General features: G+C 40.2%; 2 protein-coding genes and 1 long non-coding RNA gene across 8 annotated transcripts in view; 1 reads left to right on the top strand and 2 right to left on the bottom strand.

Annotated features, from left to right (window-relative positions):
• Nucleotides 1–1,705, bottom strand: part of LOC102078904 (uncharacterized) — a 12,417-nt gene extending 10,712 nt beyond the window's left edge. The window contains exons 1-2 of one of the 3 annotated variants that reach the window (XR_001223128.3): nucleotides 1,415–1,512; nucleotides 460–876 (exon numbers count right to left, since the gene is read on the bottom strand). Coding sequence is in view for 2 of the 3 variants with exons in the window: in XM_025899395.1 (XP_025755180.1) it covers nucleotides 460–588 (129 nt within the window). In the remaining variant the exon portion in view is untranslated. Of the gene's footprint in view, nucleotides 1–459; nucleotides 877–1,414; nucleotides 1,513–1,576 lie in introns of those variants that run through there. The other 2 variants (XM_025899395.1, XM_025899394.1) reach the window with 2 other exon arrangements.
• On the top strand, nucleotides 1,632–4,772 carry LOC112842590 (uncharacterized). The gene is made up of 2 exons (XR_003214416.1): nucleotides 1,632–1,765; nucleotides 3,709–4,772. It is a non-coding gene; the product is annotated as an uncharacterized LOC112842590 (long non-coding RNA).
• On the bottom strand, nucleotides 4,284–21,320 carry hps3 (HPS3 biogenesis of lysosomal organelles complex 2 subunit 1). Of its 4 annotated transcripts, none has more exons than XM_019347167.2 (25): nucleotides 20,989–21,320; nucleotides 20,367–20,444; nucleotides 20,205–20,276; nucleotides 19,772–19,865; nucleotides 19,495–19,568; nucleotides 18,387–18,599; nucleotides 17,622–17,694; nucleotides 17,324–17,412; nucleotides 16,979–17,096; nucleotides 16,549–16,702; nucleotides 16,386–16,468; nucleotides 15,704–15,878; nucleotides 15,347–15,428; nucleotides 14,983–15,140; nucleotides 14,610–14,711; nucleotides 12,330–12,438; nucleotides 11,995–12,212; nucleotides 11,469–11,646; nucleotides 10,944–11,177; nucleotides 10,552–10,749; nucleotides 10,230–10,418; nucleotides 9,993–10,097; nucleotides 7,072–7,278; nucleotides 6,871–6,958; nucleotides 4,284–5,647 (listed from the first exon to the last, which is right to left on the bottom strand). In XM_019347167.2, exons 2-25 carry the CDS (start codon nucleotides 20,415–20,417, stop codon nucleotides 5,520–5,522), a joined length of 3,192 nt encoding a protein of 1,063 aa, XP_019202712.1. In that variant the 5' UTR covers nucleotides 20,418–20,444; nucleotides 20,989–21,320; the 3' UTR covers nucleotides 4,284–5,519. The 4 variants fall into 4 exon arrangements, with proteins under 4 accessions (XP_019202712.1, XP_019202713.1, XP_019202714.1 ...); XM_019347168.2 differs by having other exon boundaries at nucleotides 17,622–17,691; XM_019347169.2 differs by having other exon boundaries at nucleotides 17,622–17,682.

The following is a 21,320-nucleotide window of genomic DNA, read 5'->3' as shown; positions in this document are numbered from 1 at the left end:
CTAATGGGGGGGGGGCATCATCTTGCAACACTTTGGCCAAAATCTCTAATGTTTCCAGCACCTTGTTGAACAAATGCCATGAAAGCAGCTCTAAATTGAAAAGGGGTTTCCATCCCAGTACCAGCAAGGTGCAAGTGAAAGTACAGTCTGAATGGGAACACAGAACAATATCTATACATCTACATTTTTACATACAAAGGAAAACCAAACAGGTTCGGTGAGTATTTAAAACAATACCTCTCTGTACTGTCTAGAAGTAGGACATCAATCCTTTAAGGTGCATTTATATGTTAGTTCTGAAGTTAGTCAAAAGGTATTGGATCTGAATATGATATACCACCACTCTGCTCTTCATATGAGTCTTAAAGATTCAAAAAGTATCCTCATGGGGTCAGCGCTATCTATAGATGACCTACAATATGCATAATGTGTTGTAGTGAAGTATTCAAGAAGACACACCTGGTGAAAGCTGTGTTCCTCCTCTTCCTCCTGTGTTATCAAGACCTTACAAGGCTCCTTGGAAGAAAACACTTTCATTTCAATGTTTTCTTTGATGACCAGTGACACTGGCTTCTTCTCACATGCCATCCTTCCTAAAACGACACTGTTTACAGTATCTAATCTTTGCTCATTCTTTATTTTGTCCTTATTCTTTTTTCCTCCTTTTTTGCAGGCTTCTTGTGACTCTAAGCTGATTTCATGCTAATTAAGTGTTCGCTTGCTTAGCTGAGAGGGAACCACCAAACATCTAAACAGGTGAAGTTTCATTACCTCAAGCTGCAATCTATCAGTCTAAAGCTGTGGTTGGCTCCCAGTTGTGCCCTCAGGGTGTGATTGGTTGTGTGGATAATCTAGAAGCTGATATTTGTTTGAATTCTGTTAAGAAAAGATTCAAAAGTAGCTTTAGAAATACAACATGTGGCCCAAGTAATGCAACTAGTTGCTGCTAATTATGTCTCGAGCTTGAAGGAGACTTGTCCTCAAGTGGTAGACACTGTTATGGGAAATCAATCTCTAATAATGCTATCCTAAGAATTTCTTTTATCATTAGCCTGATAATTTAAATACTGCTCTAAAGCTATCATGCCATTATTAACAAAAAGATTCAACATTCTTATTCAAGTTTAATTTCCATATATCCACTGCAACTTTCCTCTAAAAAGTACTGCAAAAGGTAACTACTACAACATGTAAGTTTACAAGGAAGACATTTCAGGACCTTTGTTTTCAAACAGTGTAAAATAGCAGCTAAGAAGTCATGAGGAAATGACTTAAGCTTAAGCAGGAGCTTTGGTAACAGGAAACAATGATCCAATATCTAATTATTTTTACTCATTTCACTGAGACTGTGGCAACTAATCAACCCACACAATAAATAGTCTTTAATTAGCAGGATCAGAAACCAAATATTTACCATTTAATATCCTTCATGAGGTTCAAAAAGATCAGATGAATTGTCATATGGATTTATGGCATCAGTTGCTTTGTGTGTGTTTCTTGAAACATAAATCAGAAATGTTTTCACGTGGAAAGACCTGCACCCTGCTGGGTTTGAATTCTTTTACCAGTAACTCACGGAAGGGGCTTCTTTATGCCTTCCTCCGATTCCTTTAATAATATTTTACAGGGTCAGACAGTCAGATCTCAGGATCCTTTTGGTGGCATCCAAGTGTCCATCAACAATCTGGTTCTCCGCTCTTCTCAAAGTCCTGAACAGGGACCTGTGGCAGCTCAAAAGGAGAATGGACCTCAGCGGTAGAAATGGGTATGGCATCCATCTTCATGTTTTTTCCAGCTTTACATATGCCAATTGAAGGGGATTTGTCATTTTTGACTGACCTCAAGCCCTTAGTTCAGGGGTGGGGGAACTGCAGGCCTCGAGTGCCGGTGTCCTGCAGGTTTTAGATGTGTCCTTGATCCATCACAGCTGATTTAAATGGATAAATTACCTTCTCAACATGCCAAAGTTCTCCAGAGGCCTGGTAATGAGCTAATCATGTGATTCAGATGTGATGACCCAGGGTGAGATCTAAAACCAGCAGGGACACCAGCCCTCGTGGACTGAGATTGGGGACCCCTGCTTTACATATTCACTAAGTTCTACTGTGTTAATGTGGCCTTTGGGTCCGTGCTAGGACCAAGTGTTCTGCCATTGGCATTTCTTCCTATATGGACTGGTTTGTACCGTCATCACCTTTCAATTCTCAGGTTTTACATATAAAATATGATAAAACTCATCTGGTCTTTAGGAATTTTTACAATTTGATAAATACAACCTCAGGTGAACATATGAAATAATACGCTGGCATTATTTAAGAAAAGCTAAGCCAAATGCAGAAGAAGTGAAACACTAAACACACTTTACTGCTGCCATAGGAATTAAAAGGGTAAGTAGCAGCCCAGTGGTTCTACTCAAACACCATCGGTGAACTGACTAATTTTCAAACTATTTAAAGTCCATGGCTGCATAATTAGATTCATCAGTGGAAAACATTCAAAAGACCTGCCAGTCTTCTCTGGAGTAGATCCATCATGAATTGCTTCAATTGTTAAATGTCCATTTAATTATTCATTTTTGTTAAATAAACAGTGGAATCTGTTATGTGCCGTTTTACACCTGAGGTTATATTTAAATGATTTTAGAAGCTGTTAAAGACAAGATTTTTTTAATCATGTTCTGATATATTAAAAAAAAAAAAACAACTTTATTGACAGAGGGGGTTTTCTTTTTACTACGACTGCAAGTTATCCACTTTGTTTACTGCCACTTGAAATCAGGATGGAATTGAACAGAAGATAACTACGGGCCTGTGTTCCCTGATAATGGTGATTCTTGGCAGTCACTCTGAATGTCTGAGACAGGATGCTGAGAGGTCGGGTGTGAGCTACGACTTGGTATTTCTAATGTACACATGCAGGTAGAATTCACAGAACTAATGTTACCTTTGTTGATCATATCATCTAACTTCCAAGAACTTGATGCTGATGTGTATCACAAGTTTGACACACATTGTACATCGCACATATACACTGAAAAAAAAGAAGATACACAGCACAGAAGAAAACAACGTAGGCCAACACGCACGTACTGTAGAAACAAAACATCAGCCTACTGTAAATGGACTGATTCTTATATAGCGCTTTTCTACTCTCCTGGAGTACTCAAAGCACTTTATACAACACGCTGCATTCACCCATACGTAGTTAGAAAGCACTCAAAGTATAGATAACTATCATTCATACTCCGATGGATGCATCGGAGAGCAAGTCTGGGTTAGTATCTTGCCCAAGGATATGTAGCGTGCAAACTGGGGGAGCCAGAGATTGAACCACCAACCTTATCCCTATCCTGAGCTACACCCAGCCACTGTGTTGAAACCTGGTTAAAAAGTGGACAACCTGGCTGAGCAAGTGACCCATACTACCGAGGGCTTCTTCCTGCCTGCTTTATTGTTTACTACATGTCAAACCCAAACATAAAACTTAAAAAAAAAAAAAAAACAAGATATGGACCAGAAAAATTAAACTCATGCACATGAGAAAAAACTCAAATATTCTTATAACTCTTTTAAAGTCATATTCTTTGCAAGGGAAAAATAAACAGTCTCAGTGTCATAAAAAGTTCAGATACTGCTTTGTATATGGTTTTTTTGTTTTTTGTCATTTGTTTTTTAAAGCACCCACCCTAAGATTTCTCTCTTCCTCCAGTGCTCCTAATAAGTGCTGTCGTAGCCTAAGAAGTAGCACACTAAAGATGCTGGAATCAGCTGTGTGAACAGAGATTCCTCATAACCCTCACTTGTCTGCATTCCTCTGCTCCGCACTTCCTCTTCCTTGATGGCTGTTGATTTACAGGATGAAATATTCAAATGAGTTTTACAGAGCATTTAATGGAGATGATGTAACTAATTATGATGACTGACTTTGTACACAAAGACATATGAAACCAATATTTCTTCTACTGTCTACTTTGTCATTTACCTGAATGCTAAAATCAACCCAAGCATTTCACAAATGGTTTCTGACAGTAAACTGTCATTTAAAAAAAAAGTGAGCTGAAAGAGGGACAAAGTTGTAAAAATTCAAAAGCTGCAATGATAGATTGGTTTGCAGCTGGTTGAATACCTCTATATCTCCTACATACTCGGATGATATGTAACACTTGTTTGCTTATGTGACAAACAGGTTTAAAGTTTCTGTGGCCAAAACTCTTAAAGAGCGAAACTAAACTTTCACACTCTGTGACAATATACAGTAAATACAACTGAAAGAAGACGCCAGTATGTGTTGAGGTATGCATTTACTGATCTGAACAGCGTTATCACTTAACAGACATCCATGTACTTGTTTAAAAAAATAATAATCAGTGGACAAATCAGTGCTCAAAGGTCACTCAGCTCTAAATCTCCACACTTAAAAAGAACTTTAGTAAAAAGAAAACCTAAAAAAAAAAAGCATGTTTCTCTGCAGTTCTAACAGTAGAAATCAATATTTTAAAGTGTTTCGTTAACACATACACTCACCAGCCAGTTTTTTTAGGCACACCTGTTCAATGCTAAGTAAGCATACTTAATCCATACTGCTTCACATTGTTAACAGCAGCTCAACACTCAAATACTTGTTACAACCCCACAAAACAGTCATTCCAGCACCTTGTAGAATCCATGCTATTAAACAGTGAGCCAGTTCTGATGGGAGAAGTGGCTCCAACTCAGTACTAGCAAGGTGTACCTAACAACGTGGCCAGTAAGAGTAGATTATGAATAGGAAAACAATATCTACATATATACAGCTTGATATAGAAAGCCTTGATTGCCTTAACTGGTAATCTGGGCTTTCTGCTTCAGGCTTGAGAACCTTGAATTAAATACAAGAAAATATTGTGGCAAAGAGCAAAATGAGTGAAGTGGAACAAATCCAGCAAAAGAGAAACAGTGCAGAAAAGTGTTAATCTTGTGAATTCATAACTAAAAAAAAACTGATAAGTGACCAAACATAAAAGAATATGTGAACATTTGCTGCATCACTAACCAAAAACCTGTAAATTTCAGTGGAGTGAGAGAGAAATGGTGAGTAACGTTACTGCGTGGGTTTGGTTTAGTGGCATTCCTAACATAGTGACCAAGAGGTCTGCATATATAATGTTCTCTCAAATAGTGATCTAAACCTGGAGCGTCCTTTCATTAACAGATTTCATGATAATGGCACTGGTTTTAAACCTAAACTCTGAACACACCTCACTAAGCCATTAATCTCACATCATAGTTCACCCCCGGCAGGCCTGTTCCTGTATTTGTTCAATCAGTGGATAAATAGGAGATATGTCCACCATAGTACTCTAAAGCCTTTGAGTTTAGTTGCACAGTGCTTATAATACAATACAAATTGTTTGATGCCAAACAAATAGTTTAAATACTGTAGGTTGAGTCATCCACAATGGCTGGCCAACAAACACAATTGTGAAGATTCTTCCAGAATGTTTTCTCAGCATTCAGTGTGTGTGTGTGGGTATGCGCACTTCAGGCCAGCACTTGTCTCTGGCTGCATGTCAACAGGTGTGGCAAGAAGTATGAGGCTGTGCCATCATCAGGGATGAGCTCCAGGAATTCTGCAGGGCTCATCTCCATAGCAACTACGACAAGCGTCTCTGTTGACAAAAAACAAGTCACATTAAACTCAAGTACACACACACACACACACACACACACACACACAACAAAGTCAATGAGATGTTACTTCCTGATTCTTCTAGTTTCTTTGGAAACATCAGGAAGTAATGTCCTGATATTTCTTTAATTCCCATCATAATATATTAATTTACAGAAGTATCTTGGGGTGTGCTCACACCAGTCTAACCAAGCCTGCTGCACCCTCAGAGTTCACTTTGTTTAATCAGGCTCATTACTGCTGGCTATGCTCTAGCAGGCCAGGGCACAGCTGGGCACATGTGTAATGTGAATTGCTATTCATTCCCCAGCACAGATCTCCAACAGTTTCCCAATACAGCCACCTCTGTAAAAACTGCTGCAAGTAATTAACAAATATGTGAGAAGACAGGTGTCACCACTTCCCCCAGTAAGCCATATAATGCATAAAATTATCAACCTGCTTTTCAAAAGAACCCGAGTGCTTTGAACAAGGAGAGTAAGTGATGAGTACTCTGAGCGGGATAGTCAAGTTGAGTGTGAATGCTCACCAGTGGAGGATTGGGAAGAGGATCATACACGGCAACAGTACCCAGTGTGAGTACACCTGTAGTCAAGTTTAATGGAGGCTTGGAACTTGTTGGTCAGTAAAGCTATATTTAATGTGCAGACAGCATTTAAGAAGCTGAATGACTGAATGCCTTTCTCTAGAAATGGGACAGAAGACCAACTTAGTTACTGTAGTTACTATTTACTGGGTTTTCTTGAGAACCACTTTTTCAAACAAGATGAATGACTGAATGAAGTCGCTTGGCACACAAAAACAAATAAAATCACGTCCAGCTATTTTTTTTAAGAACCAGTTTAAGTTTTAGGCCATAAAACTGTTGAAACCGTTTGAAGATCTGGACTAAGACGACTTCATTGCTTGTAATTTTAATATTGTCCTCTACAGTTTAAATGATTCAAATCTGTTACCTGAGCATGTAATCCATTATTACCTACTGGTTTCTGAATAGCTGAGGATGTGACTTAAAGTAGGGATTTAATGTGAATTCATTCCAGTGTCAAAAATGTTGTCAAACTTGCCAGATGGCTTTGCCACGTAATAAAATTGTAAGTCTGAACAAAATAAGGTCATCAGTGAGTCATGACTGACAAAAAGCACAGCGAACCCTGATTGTTTTAAACGAAAGTGAAAGTTCTTTGGGAAAAATATTTCTACCTTTGAGAGCAGCCAGGAGGATGCTGTTGTCTGCGGCCGCTCTTGTGCGATCACAAAGCTCTGGGAGGAGCTTTTGCCACCATAGTGCCTGCAGAGATAAGACATGTGTTTGAGACGGGAGTCGAGCTAGGCGCGAAATTAAAAATAAACGAAAAAGTGTAGCTACAGATTTCAAATGTAAGACCTGTGATCAGTACAGACCATGTTTTTCTCTTGTAACTGGTGATTGGCGTAGGGTATGATCGCTTGAGGACATCTGTCCAGCAACTTCTCAATGCTCCTATCGTACTGCCCAGTTCTGGTAGCGCAGAGGAGGTGCAGGCTGAAGCCCCATAAGGTTTCATCTGACAGGCGCTCCAACAGAGGCACAACAGAGCCCACAGACAGGGATGGACCACACAGCAGAGACTGCACACACATACAGGAACACTTAAAATTACAATTACAGAATAACAGCAGCTAGATTTTAAATCAGACAAGCTCTCTCATTTAATTCATGAATACCAGACACAAGTCCACAAGAAGAAAAAGAAAGATAAATAAACTGCTGTATGTCACCAAGTTCACCACTGATAGCACAGATAAAATGTTTTCTCTTCAAATGTCACTGATCTACATATTTGTTGAGACAAGATCACAGGCCATGGAATGCATGATGGCCCAGTATTACTATAAGTTCCAGTAATGGCCGTGAATAGGGCCTCACCCTACGAGGAATGCAGCCATCAATTATACACCTGGCATCGGCATCAGCAGTCATGCCTCGGTTCCTGACTGTCATTGTTAGTGTTGTTGGTATGTGGTCGGCTGGCGACTGAAGCTGCAGCCGTAATGTGAAACTGCATTAAACTCTGGACCGGTCTGCCGTGTGATGTTTACAGTCACACATCCAAAGCTGTTACTTCAATAGTCAGTTGAAGATGGCTCCAAAAACCAGCTCCCAAATTTATAGCAGAAAGAGGTCTTTTCACACCCGAGTAGAAGAAATTGTGTTTCCTGCACAGGCTGGGCAGCAATTCAATGATGTCTCAGTGGCTGTGTCAGTCTGTTACACAGTTAGATCCATATATATTTAGACACTGACAGAAGTTTTGTTTTGTTTTTTACCCGTTTACTGAATTTGAGTGTATCTACATTCATATTGGATGAAGGGTTTAGAAGCTTCAGCTTGTTAACATGTGCCAGCCTCTTTTTAAAGTAATTGGACAATTAACTCGAATGCTATTTCATGGACAGGTGTGGGCAGTTCCTTTGTTATGTCATTATCAATTAAGCAGATCAAAGGCCTGGAATTGATAGTTGTGGTTTTTTTGCTGTAAACAGACAACATGCGGTCAAAGGAGCTCTCCATGGAGGTGAAACAAGCCATCCTTAAGCTGCGAAAACAGAAAAAAACCCATTTGAGAAATTGGTACAATAGTAGTGATGGTGTGATGAAGCCCCCTGAATGTGACAAATCTTTTCGGCCAACTGGTTTGCCAAAAGGCAGATCACACAAAACAACGTTTAACAGCTCATTTGGATATGCTGACATCTGCTGGTCATTCCATGTACAGCAGCCCTGCTGTGCTAATACAAGGGGCTTACATAACAGTCGATATATAAATGTAAAGATGCATCAATTGTAGAATACCCATATGAGGTCCTGTATAATATAAATATATACATACACACAGTCACACCTAATCCTAACCCTTACTAACCATGAGACTGATTTAAGACTTATTATTGGGCTATAGCATGTCAAAATGCTCCCTAACTGCTAATATTATATCGCCTTTTCGGTTGCTCCATAATTTGCTTACAATCTCCGTGCACTCTCGTGATGATCCTCAGAAACACCTCAGATCCAGTTCACGCAAAAAACTAATTTTCACATCTTTTCAACAGCTGAAATCACATAACGAGGCACATCATTTCAGAGAGTCATTGGTCACATGATATTCTGAAGAACAATACGGGCTTCATTTGGACACGTCCCCTTTACTCGACACAGGCCTCGCGGGCTTCAGTGTCAGATGTAACATCACTACTACAACAGAGGTGGCAAAATCTACAGTTTGGTACATCCTTTCTACGGTGAGGACAAACCCTTTCACAACAGCCAACCAAGTGAACAACACTCTCCAGGAGGTCGGCGTAGCGATGTCCAAGTCTACCGTAAAGAGAAGACTGCATGAAAGTAAGTACAGAGGATTCACTGCGAGGTGGGAGCCACTCATAATCCTCAAGAATACAAAGGCTAGATTGGACTTTGCTAAAAAAAAAACATCTAAAAAAAGCCAGCACAGTTCAGGAAAAACACTATTTGGAAAGATGAAACCAAGATTAACCTGTACCAGAATGATGGTAAGTAAAATTTATGGAGAAGGCGTGAAACAGCTCATGATCCAAGGCGGAGGCAGTGTGATAGCTTGGACATGCATGGGTGGTAATGGCACTGAGACACTAGTATTTATTGATGATCTGCCAACAGCCAAATAAATTCTGAGGTGTTCAGAGACACACTGTCTGCTCCAATCCAACTAAATGCAGTCAAATTGACTGGGCCATGTTTCATAATACGGATAGACAATAACCCCCAAAATACAGCCAAAGCAACCCAGGAGTTTATTAAAGCAAAGAAGTGGAATATTCTTGAATGGAAAAGTCAGTCATCTGATCTTAACCCAAGTGAGCATGCATTGCACTTCTTGAAGACTAAACTTCAAAACAAACAAACAGCAGCTGCAGTGAAGGCCTGGACGAGCATTAAAAAGGAGGAAACCCAGCATCTGGTGCAGTCTGTGAGTTCTAGACTGTCATTGACAGCAAAGGGTTTTCAAAAGGTTTTCAAACAAGTATTAGAAATTAACATTTTATTTTCAGTTACTTTTGAGCACCTGAAATGAAGGGACTGTGTTTAAAAAAAACACTTTAGTTCCTCATATGTTTATACAATCTTTTTGTTCAACCCACTGGATTAAAGCTGAGAGTCTGCACTTCAGCTGCATCTGAGTTGTTTCATTTAAAATTCATTGTTGTAACACAGAAGCAAAATTAGAAAAAAGTTATCTCTGTCTAAATATTCATGGACTTAACTGTACTGAATCTATGCAGTCAAAGCAGACTTTAGAAAATACCTGCAGTTTGTGCAGCGCCTCCAGGTGTTGGGAACTGGTAATGTGTGTTGGACTTAGAAGAACGAGCCATGGATACAAACCACCGTAATGAGAGCACGAGTTGATCTGGAACAGACACAAACATGGGAGCAGCTGATTGGATGAAACTCATGTCTTTAAAATGTGGTTAATGAACAAATTAAAAGAATTGGGGGGGGGGGGTTGTGTTACTAAACAGAGACCACCAAGTAGCCATACCAGGTCATCAGCGCTCTTCAGTGACTTGCGCTTTGGAGTCGTGTGTTTTTCTGACTTTGTATTTGTTAGACGGTCGATGTAGACAGAAGCCAGCCGGAACAGAAGCTCTTGAATGACAGCGTCGTTTGATGATGCCATGAGCATCGCTTCCCAGAAATCGACCTGCAGGCTGCTCTCACAGCCCAGCTCCTAAAAGTGTAGAAAGCATCAAATTCAGCAAAACTGAAATTAATTCTACATCCAAGTGTAGAAAGGCAGTAATACAAATCAGCAGGTTGATATTCTAGCCTCCAGGCACTGCACTTCCAGGTGCCAATGGTACCTTGAATATGTGATCTGCGTCTTCTAGCTTAACTTTGCTGTTCTCATGTAAAGCCACCATGGCAGCCACCAGCAGTCCAGGCTGAGAGTTGGCCATCTGGCGGGTTAAAGCTGTGGGATAAACACGTCCATGCTGGTTTGCACATCCACCATAGAGCAGCAGCCTCGGCTCCTCGATAAACCCGTACACCAGCAGCATCTACGCACAGAATGGAAATGGATCAACTTTCTTTATTTTGGTCCATTTTGTGTTGCAAAATACATAATATAGAAAAAAATATGGACATACAATTTTAAAAAAAAGAAAAAAAAAGCAATATTATGTAGCAAACTTTGACCTTGCACTGCGCCTTGAGTAGTTAGTACACCAAAGAAAACAAGTGAAATCCTGACCTCAGCATGTCTCTCCATCAGCTGTGTGTACTGCTGCAGGTCACCCAAACGCAGCATCATGGTAGCCATGGTGATTGTTAGTGAAACCGACACGCCCACAGAGTTCTCCAGATTTTGTAAAATTTGCAGCGTCCGAGCAGGACTGACATTTATCATGCAGGAGCTGGCGCACACACTTACGAGCATTAAATGCTCTGATTGGCTGAAAATGTCAATGACCTCATCAGCTGCTTCCTACAGGGAAAGAAAGATTAAAAAGGTTTCTTCATTTTCATTCCCCGTCTCTTTTGATTCAATATTTGATATTTTTTTGTTCTCTTACTAATTTCTTAAGGTTTTTTGTGCATATTTGTCATGTTTAAAACAAATTTTAATATTTGACAAAGACATCCTAAATAATTACAAAATGGTTTAAAATGATTATTTAAATTATTAAGGGAAAAAAGCTGACCAAACCTGCCTGGCCCTGTGTGAAAAAGTAATCTCCTCAACTTGTTAAATCATGCTCATTTAGATTTTGTGTACCTGACTGAGGGTCTGCTCTGAGTCTTCTAACAGGAAATGTTTAAGGTAAAACAGGAAGCCAGGGCCATAGGAGGAAGGGCTGCCCGGAAATGGCCGATTCCTGGACATGACCTCTGTGAGTGACAGACCAGACATCCTGTAGTAGGGCAGAGCAAGGTGACACTCCTTCTGACTTCCCCTTAGAGAAAAGAAGAGATTAAAATTTTTGCTGAAACAAATTTTAATAAAATAGCCAGAAAATACAAAAACTGAAGGCAAAGGTGTCTAACAGAGTAAAATCTCATTGACTGAACATATTTAAAAACCCATAGAATGTTATTATCAATGCAGAATGTGCATGGACCTTAAACTTTAAAGGCTAAAAATAACAGAGGCTTTATCAGTGCCCTCATTAACCATTAAATTAAGGTGTATTTAGGTTATTTTGTCAGCGAGTTAAGCGAGTGAACATATTAAGGAGACAATTTCTACACATTCAAAGGGATATTAGCCCTCTAACCTGCCTGCAGGAGAGGTTGAGTGTTACCTGCTGAAACTGTCTCCCAGTTGGGCACAGTTCTCCCTCAGCGCCTCCTCCAGCACTTGTCGATCTGTCCTGTGGTCTGCTGGGCCACCTGGGCCCGTCTGTTGCTCGTCTGATGCGTGTAGTAGAGCAGCACGCAGGAGGAGGTGAGCTTCGCTGAGGAGGTGTCGCAGACTCTGGGCCTGTGGGTTGGTCTCCGCATAACGCTGACTGTACTCAACCTGAAAAACACACACAGACAAATCACAAGTTACTGCACAGCAGATCTGTATTTGTTTAGTTTTTCATATTCATCATCAACAGTTGCGCAACACACAATTCAGGCAAATGAGAGTTACCATCTCCTGGTAGAGAGTAAAGGGGGGGACGGTGTCCACAACATAGACGTTCCATCCATGTCCCGCTGCACTGCTTTCTTTGGTAGAAGACATTGTCCACCTCCTGCTCCTGAGATCAAACATTACACAGCAACATATAGAAAAATTAGCTTTGACCATTGAGTCACAACATACACAGGAAGAATCCTGTACTTATACTCACCTTTTTTGTGATCTATTGTAGATATTTTAACTATAAAAAAAATACCTTTACAGGACACCAACAAGACAGTACAGACACACACAATAAACTAAACATTGCACAACAAGAAACAACCAACCAATAAACAAACAAGATATTCCCAGGAAAGAAAAACGTTTTGGATGAAAAACAACAAAAACAAACATATCCAAAATACACTGGATGGGAAACAAAGTGCATATTGCTGAAATGCAGTACTACATTTTACAAATTCAAACAAACTGTTAAGATGGGCACACACTAAACAACTGTCAGAATGATTATAAGGACATAATCTAGCCTATAAGACCACATCTGCTTCGTTTGCTCTCAGTTAGTTTTTAGAACCAATTATTGCCTGTTGGTCTTTAAACAGGTTTATCATTTGACACCAACGAGTACAATGGCAGCCTGGGAGACTGCAAGTTCCCCTGGCTCCTCGCTTAGTAACACTGCAGTAGGTCTAGATTGATACACCACTTTCCATTTAATTATTAGTTATTAATGATGTTTTTGTCCTGTCCTCCTCCCCTGCCATCTGGTAAACTGCAGATTATACCTAATTTTTTGGCACATTTAAATCACGTGAAGCTACAGATAGACAATTATGATCGTTTAGCTCTCTACATGCGCTGTGCTTCACACTTCACAGCACAAGCATTTGTTAAGTGTCTGCCCAGCTTTAACAAACAGTTAGTGAACAGGGTAACAGGAGCTTCATACCAAGGGTATGTTGAGGTGTTTGTTACGCGGTGAGGGGCTTGTGTGTGCGCATCTGTGTCAGTCAGAGAGAAAGAGTTACAGGAATCCAGGAACCTCTGTGATAAAATTGTCTTTTTAGGTCAATTTTAACACGATTAGTTTGTGAGAAAAAAAAGACACAAACACACACCGAAGGCAGTTAGGCAGGTTACCATGGCTAGGTTTAGAAACTAAAACAGGAAGTGCTGTCTCTTTTAGACCAAGCTGCAAAACTCACACAAACACTTTAATCTATTTGTTTTTTTAAACAGAAATGACTGACTGCATGCTGTCACAGGGTTTCTGAACTTCTTCACAACACATGCAACTTACTTGCTTAACGACCTTTTCTGCTAAGCAGTTCTTTATTTCTTATGAATCCAAAAAAAGTGATTTTAAATTTTTATATAATTTTATATTTGCCTTTCTTTATTTTCTATATCAAACGCCATGATCACTAAGTTCTTATTAATGAAATAATATGTTGTTTGTGATTTTAGGTTAGGCTTTTGGTATATTTGCATTTCTTTCTGTCTGTCAACACGATAGCTGGAAAAGTTTTGAATGGATGCTGATAAAAGTTAGTAGAGTCGGGTCATGTTAACAATACGTTCAAATTCTGCCTTACATCCACCAAGGTCCTTAAAATCAACGCCATGATTTATTGGTTGACAAAAAGCTTATAACTAAGAAACTATGATTCTTACAAGTGTGGTATGTATTGTCAAAATATAGAAAGTACCGTATAAGTATTTAAAATATGTAAAATTTTAACCTCTGACCTCTCTTTCATGATCAATAGATTGATCTGAAGGTTACACGGCTTTTAAAAACTATGTTTCTTAAATAAACTTGTGATCAAAAATTAATTATACTAAAAAATGAATTGAATCCCACACATGTCCTATATTAACATAAAAAAATTAGGTTTCAGCAGGGCAAATAACAAAAACCTTCACTCTTTGCTTATTTTTGCTGCACTGCAAACTCCTTAAAGTACATTTAAAAAGAACAGAGATATACAAATGTACCGAAAATACAACACTATTACCTTAAAGAGTAAATACTGCTTAGAAAGTGACCTCCCTTGGTGGAGGTTTGTGTTCTTGGAGTGCTTTTAGTTTTTTAATGGAGTTCCTCTAACCTCTACACGGAAGCAAAGAAGAATCATTTAGTCTTGTAACATAAGAGAAACAAGGGTTACAGAAGGGAACTTTATAAGGATTTCATTTGAGAACAAGAGTGTTTTCTCGCTGTTGCAGCTCGGCCTGAAAGTGACAACAAGGATGGGGGTTGGATGGGTTTTGGGTTTGTCTTACAGTAAGGGGCGTGATAGAAGGCTCTCCAGAGCTGGCGTGGTTGCGGGATCAATTCCCACCGCCAGGAAAATACCAGTCAGCATGTTGTGTTCTTTCAACTCGCTATAATAACAACACACACGTACACACATACAGTAAACAGGCTCATAAATGTTCAAATGTTTGTGCGTACATGCATGCACATGCAAGTAACTGCAGGGAAGTATCTGAGGTCAAACCTGAAAAAGCCTTTAAAAATCAAAAGGTGTACAAATCAACATGGCGGCGTGTGTGTGTGTGTGTGTGTGTGTGTGTGTGTGTGTGTGTGTGTGTGTGTGTGTGTGTGTGTGTGTGTGTGTGTGTGTGTGTGTGTGTGTGTGTGTGTGCAACTTACAGGCCCCTGCGCTGCGTGCTGCGTTCGGTCTCCTCCGATGTCTCTGCGTCAGCGGCAGAGAGCAGGATGACGTGGCGCCCGTACACACACATCGACCGCAGGCCGATAAAGAGCTGCATCCTGAGCGCACAGACCTCCAGGCTGCAGGGTGGGCAGGCCTTACAAACACACACACACACACACACACACACGTGTAAATGTTAAATGTGTTCTCATTTACAGACATGTAATAACGATCCATACAGATATTAGCACCACCAACTGGATCTCTGGAGTGAGGGGAGCACTGAGGCTGAACTTTACAATTAGTGAAGCTCATTTAAAAGAAATACTGTAAATGGCTAGAACAGTGCCAGGCTCATACCTTCATGGTTGTATCGATGTAGGGGTCTTCAATCCTGGCTGCTAGAGCTGCACATCGTACTGTAAAACACTGCAATGCACTCCTACCAGCCACACAGAGAAATGTACTTGTAATCCACAAAGAAAGTAAAAACCACAGACCAACAACTTTTCTATATTTGAATTTAATTGGAATATCATGGAAATAAGGCTTGATGGGTTTGATGAAAAAGGTTTTCTATCTGATGTTTGGTGAACTGTTGAATTTAGAGCCCTATTTTTTTGAAACCCTGTAAAATGTAATTATTTAAGTGGAAAAAATCCAAGTAAAACAGTGAGCACCAACTGCTTCATGCCTCCTTCAGGGCTGCAGACATACTTTGTTATGACGTGCAACAGGTGGTCTGTTAGCGCCGCCTCCAGGACCTTCTCTGGATACTGATATGCTGACAGGAGCTCAACTCCACCCTTCAGACTGTACAGGTAGCCCATGGTGGGGAGGGAGAAGAAGCAGAACACACACGACGGTTCGTCGGGAGACACTGACTGGTTACCTGGGGAGAGAGTAGCAATCCCTCAAACAATTATTGGGCAAAAACACACACAAGGACAAAGAAAAAGGATTATTTTTTACAACATGAGCAAACTGCACCGAAATGTGAACATGCTGTAGAAATACCACAGAGATATCTCTATAGCAATGCAGCTTAACATGCACTCATCACGGGCATGAATGTCATGGTATGACACTTCACTGAAATGTTTTTTAAAGTCATTAAGGATGTGTGCTGTGCAATCATTTCACACTAGAGCAAAACAAAGAGTTCAAAACATCATTAAAAGTCCAAAATTACCATGAAATTCATGCCTGTGATGACTGAATGTAAACTCCTGAACAGACTACAATGTCTAAGAAAAAAAAAACATCTCTAATGCCATTTCTCCTCATTTCAAAACAGATCATCTCGCACTGTTAACTTGTAGCATCAGCTACTGTTTCTTCACTCCAGTCAAGAAACCTGCATCTTGTCACAAAGCACCGACACTGATGCGGTACTCACCGGTGAACAACGGGTAAAGCTGCAGGGAGTGAAGCTGCATCTCATCCACGCTGCATCCTTGAAAGAACTCTGGAGAAAAGCGCCTGCAGGACAGGAGGGAGTTCAGTCAAACCTCAGCTGGGAGAAATATTCTTAAGGAACAAACTCAGAAGTGCAGACACACCTGAAAAGAACGTAAGAAAGTGCATACTGCCCTCCTTCTTCCAACCCGGTTTTTTCAATGCTGACTGGGATGTCGCAGTCTTTAGCTCGATCGCCAAGTAACTCCTGGTGTCTCGGAACGACCAGAAAGTCAGCCTGGTCTTCCAGATATTCCGCTGTGCATGCAGAAAGATCACAGATCGCATATCACAGATCACAGATCACTCCTACATTATGTTACTTTATGTTGTTTTCTTAGTATTAAATCTGTAGAATAAAAACAAAAAGAATGCTTGAGAACTCTGTAAAAGTGTCTAATTGTCAGCTTTAGCAATGTAAGTCATATTCATAAAGGTTTCTCTACTCATCCCTTTCTGGTTAAATAGAAAAAAAAAATCACCCCAAAGCCACGACTTAAACACATTATAGAGAATTTACATGTGTGCCGTTACCACTTTTATTTGTGTCCAGTGGTTCCTCCAGGGTTTGGGGTTCAGAGGTTTCATCCAGTTTTAATATCAAGACTTCCAGCTCTCCTTGCACAGCCACATATGTGTCGCACAGCGCCACCTAGCGGTCAAAATATTTAGGAAAAAACAAAAAACAAAAAACAAGGAAATATGCTTAAGTTGGAAATTTCCCAGTACTACAGAAATTTTGTTCTCTTTCTCTCATTATGCAAATGCAAGCTATCCACTCAGAAGAAGCTTACATTTTTAAATATAAATAGGTGCAGTGAACATGCTTGATATAACAGTTTGACACAGTCACAGATAAAAATAAGTGAAGAAAAGCACCTGCTTAGGTGCGATTTTTGGAAGGTGCAGGATGACGGAGCGTTCAAAATCCAGGACGGAAAGATTCTGGCTGGAACTTGAAGACTGAGCTGTGGGTAGAAAACAGGCCTATTGAACTGAAGCTTGTTAGTCCCAGTTCACATCTAATGTAAACTCTTTTCTATATGAAATCTAATACACAGGGCTCATTGTAGGACATCCTTCTCTGATCCCTGATTTGTAGATAGTTGCGATACAAAATGAGTGGTTGACTGAAAATATCTTAATAAATTCATAAATGTGTCTTTTTTTTAGTTACCTTGACTCTGACCACAGCGCTGCCGAGTGTTTGGCCAGCTGCTCTGAAGACTCTGATTCTCCTGATTTTCCTCCCAAAGAAACAAACATTATTCCAGTGTAACATACTGTGTAGGTTATCAGTGAGTCTGCTCATTTTCGATGAAAGACGTTACCACAACATTTGATCTTTTTACAGCCAGCTATTAAAATAAATGGTGCTAAGCTGCCATCTTAACAAAACCTTGTAAAGGTACTCACTGTATTTGGAAAATGCTTTAAAATCTTCTAAAAAGAATGCAAGCTATCGACAGTATGTGTGGAAAAAAATCTTTATGTCCAAAACGTCCATATTATTTTGAAGAGATATTATTTATAGCAGGGATGTTAAACATAAGGCGTGGGGGTCTGAATTGGCCCATTAAAGACTCCCATCTGGCACACTGGACAACTTTGGAAAATTTTAATGAAATATAGAGCTTTTTTTCCCCTTAACTTGAGCACTCAAAGCACCGTATCACATGAGAGGAAGGCCAAATCCCAATAGAGACGCTTAAGAATCACTGAAATTAATGTGGAAGGTATTGTGGAGCAGCAAACAAAGGTTGAAGCACCTTGAAATCGACCCTTATCAGAGAGAAGCTACACCGGTTTGCACAAAAAAAGTAATAAAAACTTAAATAAACAGTCTTCAACAAATTAAAGACATTATTGAATTGTACATTCAAATCCAGATAAACCCCATAATATCAATAAAGTGGGTAAACTTTGAGAGTTGAGTTCTTACAAGGTTCTGCTGGTTGTGTTGTCTCAACGTAAAGAGAACCAGAGTGTTCTCAGAACCAACCAGCAGGTCTCCTCTAACCGGGCAGCAAGACATGGCAATGGGCCGCTCTGACAGAGGGATCTCAATAATCTCCATCTGCACTCCACCCCACACAGACGCTCCACCCAGCAAGTGGCCCAACAAACGAACCCCAACACGAGCCTTCTCCTCTGCCTGAACAGAGAGCAAACAAGCCATTAACATATTTCACAGTGTGTAATTAGGAAACAGTAATGTACATGACAGCTGCAGACTGCCTTTGGTGGAATATAATTTGCTTATTTCTTCTTGCTCTCAGCATAATTTATGCATAACTATGCACATGTTTATACGCTCTTTATACCATTTGACAGTCTGTCTCTAACATAGGTAAGCTTGGACATCTGACCATTGAGACTGATTGATGGTGAACTCAATTTGAAGGTTTTGTATAGCGTACTGTGCTATGAAGATAACAGGACGTACAGTTCAAATGAAGACAATTAGCTAGAGAGCTAGAACAATCTGACAAGAACATCTGACTATCAGTTACAAAAAATTCACAGTCAAAATCTGAGAGATTGATTTTTCTCACAAAAGCTTATTATATTCCTTAGTTTAATCACATTAAAGCAACATAAGATTTTATGTATAATCATAATTATGTTGAATCATAATTCAACTCATTTGCAATGAGCCGAGTCAAGTTTGCCATTCCAAAGAAACACATTGGAGGTGATCTGCATCCATCACAGCAGACTGATCAACTGACTGATTATCTGTTAGCATCTATCTGCATTCATAATCTAGATGGTAGTTATTTACAAACCTTTGCTACTCTTTGTGAGACTGACTGCAGTCATTTCTAGGTGGACTGCAACTGCTTGGAGACAGGTTGCATACCACCAAAACGAGGTAATCCAAGTTAAAGGTGGTGCGTATTCAACCTCTGGGCAACCAGTTGGTCATTGCAACTACTTGCAATCTGCCGCCGAATGACAAATCACCTCGCAACCCCTCGCAGCCACAAGGAGGTTTCTCTCCTATTTTTACTCTTGGGTGATTTGGACTCAAGATGGTTCTTGTGTACCTGGTAACGCCAGTTGGTGTAGGCTCTCAGGTAGGTGGCATTGTTCTTTTCCTCAATGGTCACCAGGTAGTCTCCTAGAAGTGAATGAGCACAGAGGAGGCAATGATAAAACCCAAGTTTTTTAAGTGTCTAGTGTCTTTGTTTTTGATGCCTTTCCAGCCTACGCTGTCGTCACTTGAAGCCATTTTGCTCACATATGGGAGACAGACAGCAAAAAAGTACATGTCAGTACCGCTATGAAGTACGGAGGGTAGAGGAAGACAGGATATGTCTTTACCTATCTTGCTATGCTGGATGCTCCTCACAGCGCCCATGGTGGAAAAGCGGCAGATGAGGGGGCAGCCCTCCACCTCCAGATTGTACACCTCCACCTGGATTCAGTCCAGCACAACACAGTCAGTCTACTACAAAGACTTTTCATCACTAAGGAGCTGACTAATAACTGCTTAAGTAAGATGAGGAAGACAAAACATCAATAATAACCTTTGAGCATGATGTAATTCTAGCGGTCTGGAGCAAAATTAACTCGTCCCAGTGGAGTTAACGGGACTGATATGCCCTCAAATACCTTTGCACATCTGGTGGGAGGGGCTTAACACAAAACTGACTATTTTATCTTATTTTGCCTCGCTACCACCACTGAGTCATTACTAAAATAAATACATTTTTAAAAAGGTCACAAACTGTAAACATAAGCACATTAAAGCAACCTTGCATCCTCCAGTCGCCACCACAAAAAGAGCTCCACCTCCACAGCAGACCAGTCCGGGTTCTTTCTCCACCTGAGCCACAGAGAGGGAAAGCAGTGAAGACAAGCGTAGGTAATAAAACACGGCTGACACGGGATCAGCGTCAGTCAGGTTTCACGTTACCTGCACAATCTGCTGCGAGGAGAAAGGATGGCAGTTGTAGACGTGCACCATGTTTGGTCTTCTTTTGGCGAGAGGACTCTGTACAAGGCGGAAATAAAAAAAAAAAAAAAAAAAAAAGTTAAGGTGCTTCATTCTTACTTTATCTATGTTTCTCAGAGGCTTCATCCATCAGGGTAAACAGGACTACTACAAGAAAAGGGATGCACTTAGTCTCAGGCGCTGGATTGTTTATTGATGAGGACTGATGCCATCTGGAAGGTTTTTCCTTTATCTGACACATTGGGCTATTTGAATACTTGCACATATAATTCTTGTGGAGTTTTTTTCTTACTTTTTACACATAAACATCATATCACACACACATGAATTTCACACAAAAGTGTCCTTCCTCCATTTACTTGTTGGCATTTACTAGAAAAAGTTGTTTTACTGATCTGCAGGTCTGCGTCACAATTTAACCTACTTTTGACAAGTGAATTAGGCTAAAAACTCTTTCTGCAGACTTTCTCTCAAACTTTAACATCAGTCAGGGGAGGGGGAAAAAGCTAAACTATCGCAATTACATCTCAGAGGATTGCAGGAACAACACGGTTGTAATAAAGGTCAAAAACACACTACAAACCTCTATATTCAAGCCTGGATTTCTAGCAGTCCATGTGGGCCCGAAGCAGGGCTGTGGTAATCCCTGTGTGTTATTTCTGTAATCGATATCACATGCAGCAGTCTTGTGAGCAGCAGCAGCCCCCGATTGTCTCACTTCACATCACATGAGCTCTTCGACCGAGTATTTTCGTCCTTCTTACTTTTTTGACTTTCTACATAAAACATGCGACAGACGTTTTCCGACGTCAAGTCGCTTTTCTCGCTGCTTCTCCTCTCTTCCTACTTGAGCTTCGCTGCTGCAGTTTATTGATTTCACGCCGCAAATAAAGAGGAAGTGAAACGTCAACCACA

This window comes from Oreochromis niloticus, linkage group LG17 (assembly GCF_001858045.2).
Source record: "Oreochromis niloticus isolate F11D_XX linkage group LG17, O_niloticus_UMD_NMBU, whole genome shotgun sequence".
Taxonomy (NCBI): domain Eukaryota; kingdom Metazoa; phylum Chordata; class Actinopteri; order Cichliformes; family Cichlidae; genus Oreochromis; species Oreochromis niloticus.
The sequence above is the reverse complement of the archived record's forward strand: the minus strand, read 5'-3'. Positions and strand labels throughout refer to the sequence as shown.

Coding starts and splice junctions, on each gene's coding strand:
- hps3 (XM_019347167.2), bottom strand. CDS start 20,417: ATGGTGCACGTCTACAACTGCCATCCTTTCTCCTCGCAGCAGATTGTG. Junction 12,213..12,329: donor TTACTCTCTACCAGGAGATG/GTAACTCTCATT, acceptor TGTGTTTTTCAG/GTTGAGTACAGTCAGCGTTA. Junction 7,279..9,992: donor AGGCGCTGCACAAACTGCAG/GTATTTTCTAAA, acceptor ATGTGTGTGCAG/TCTCTGCTGTGTGGTCCATC.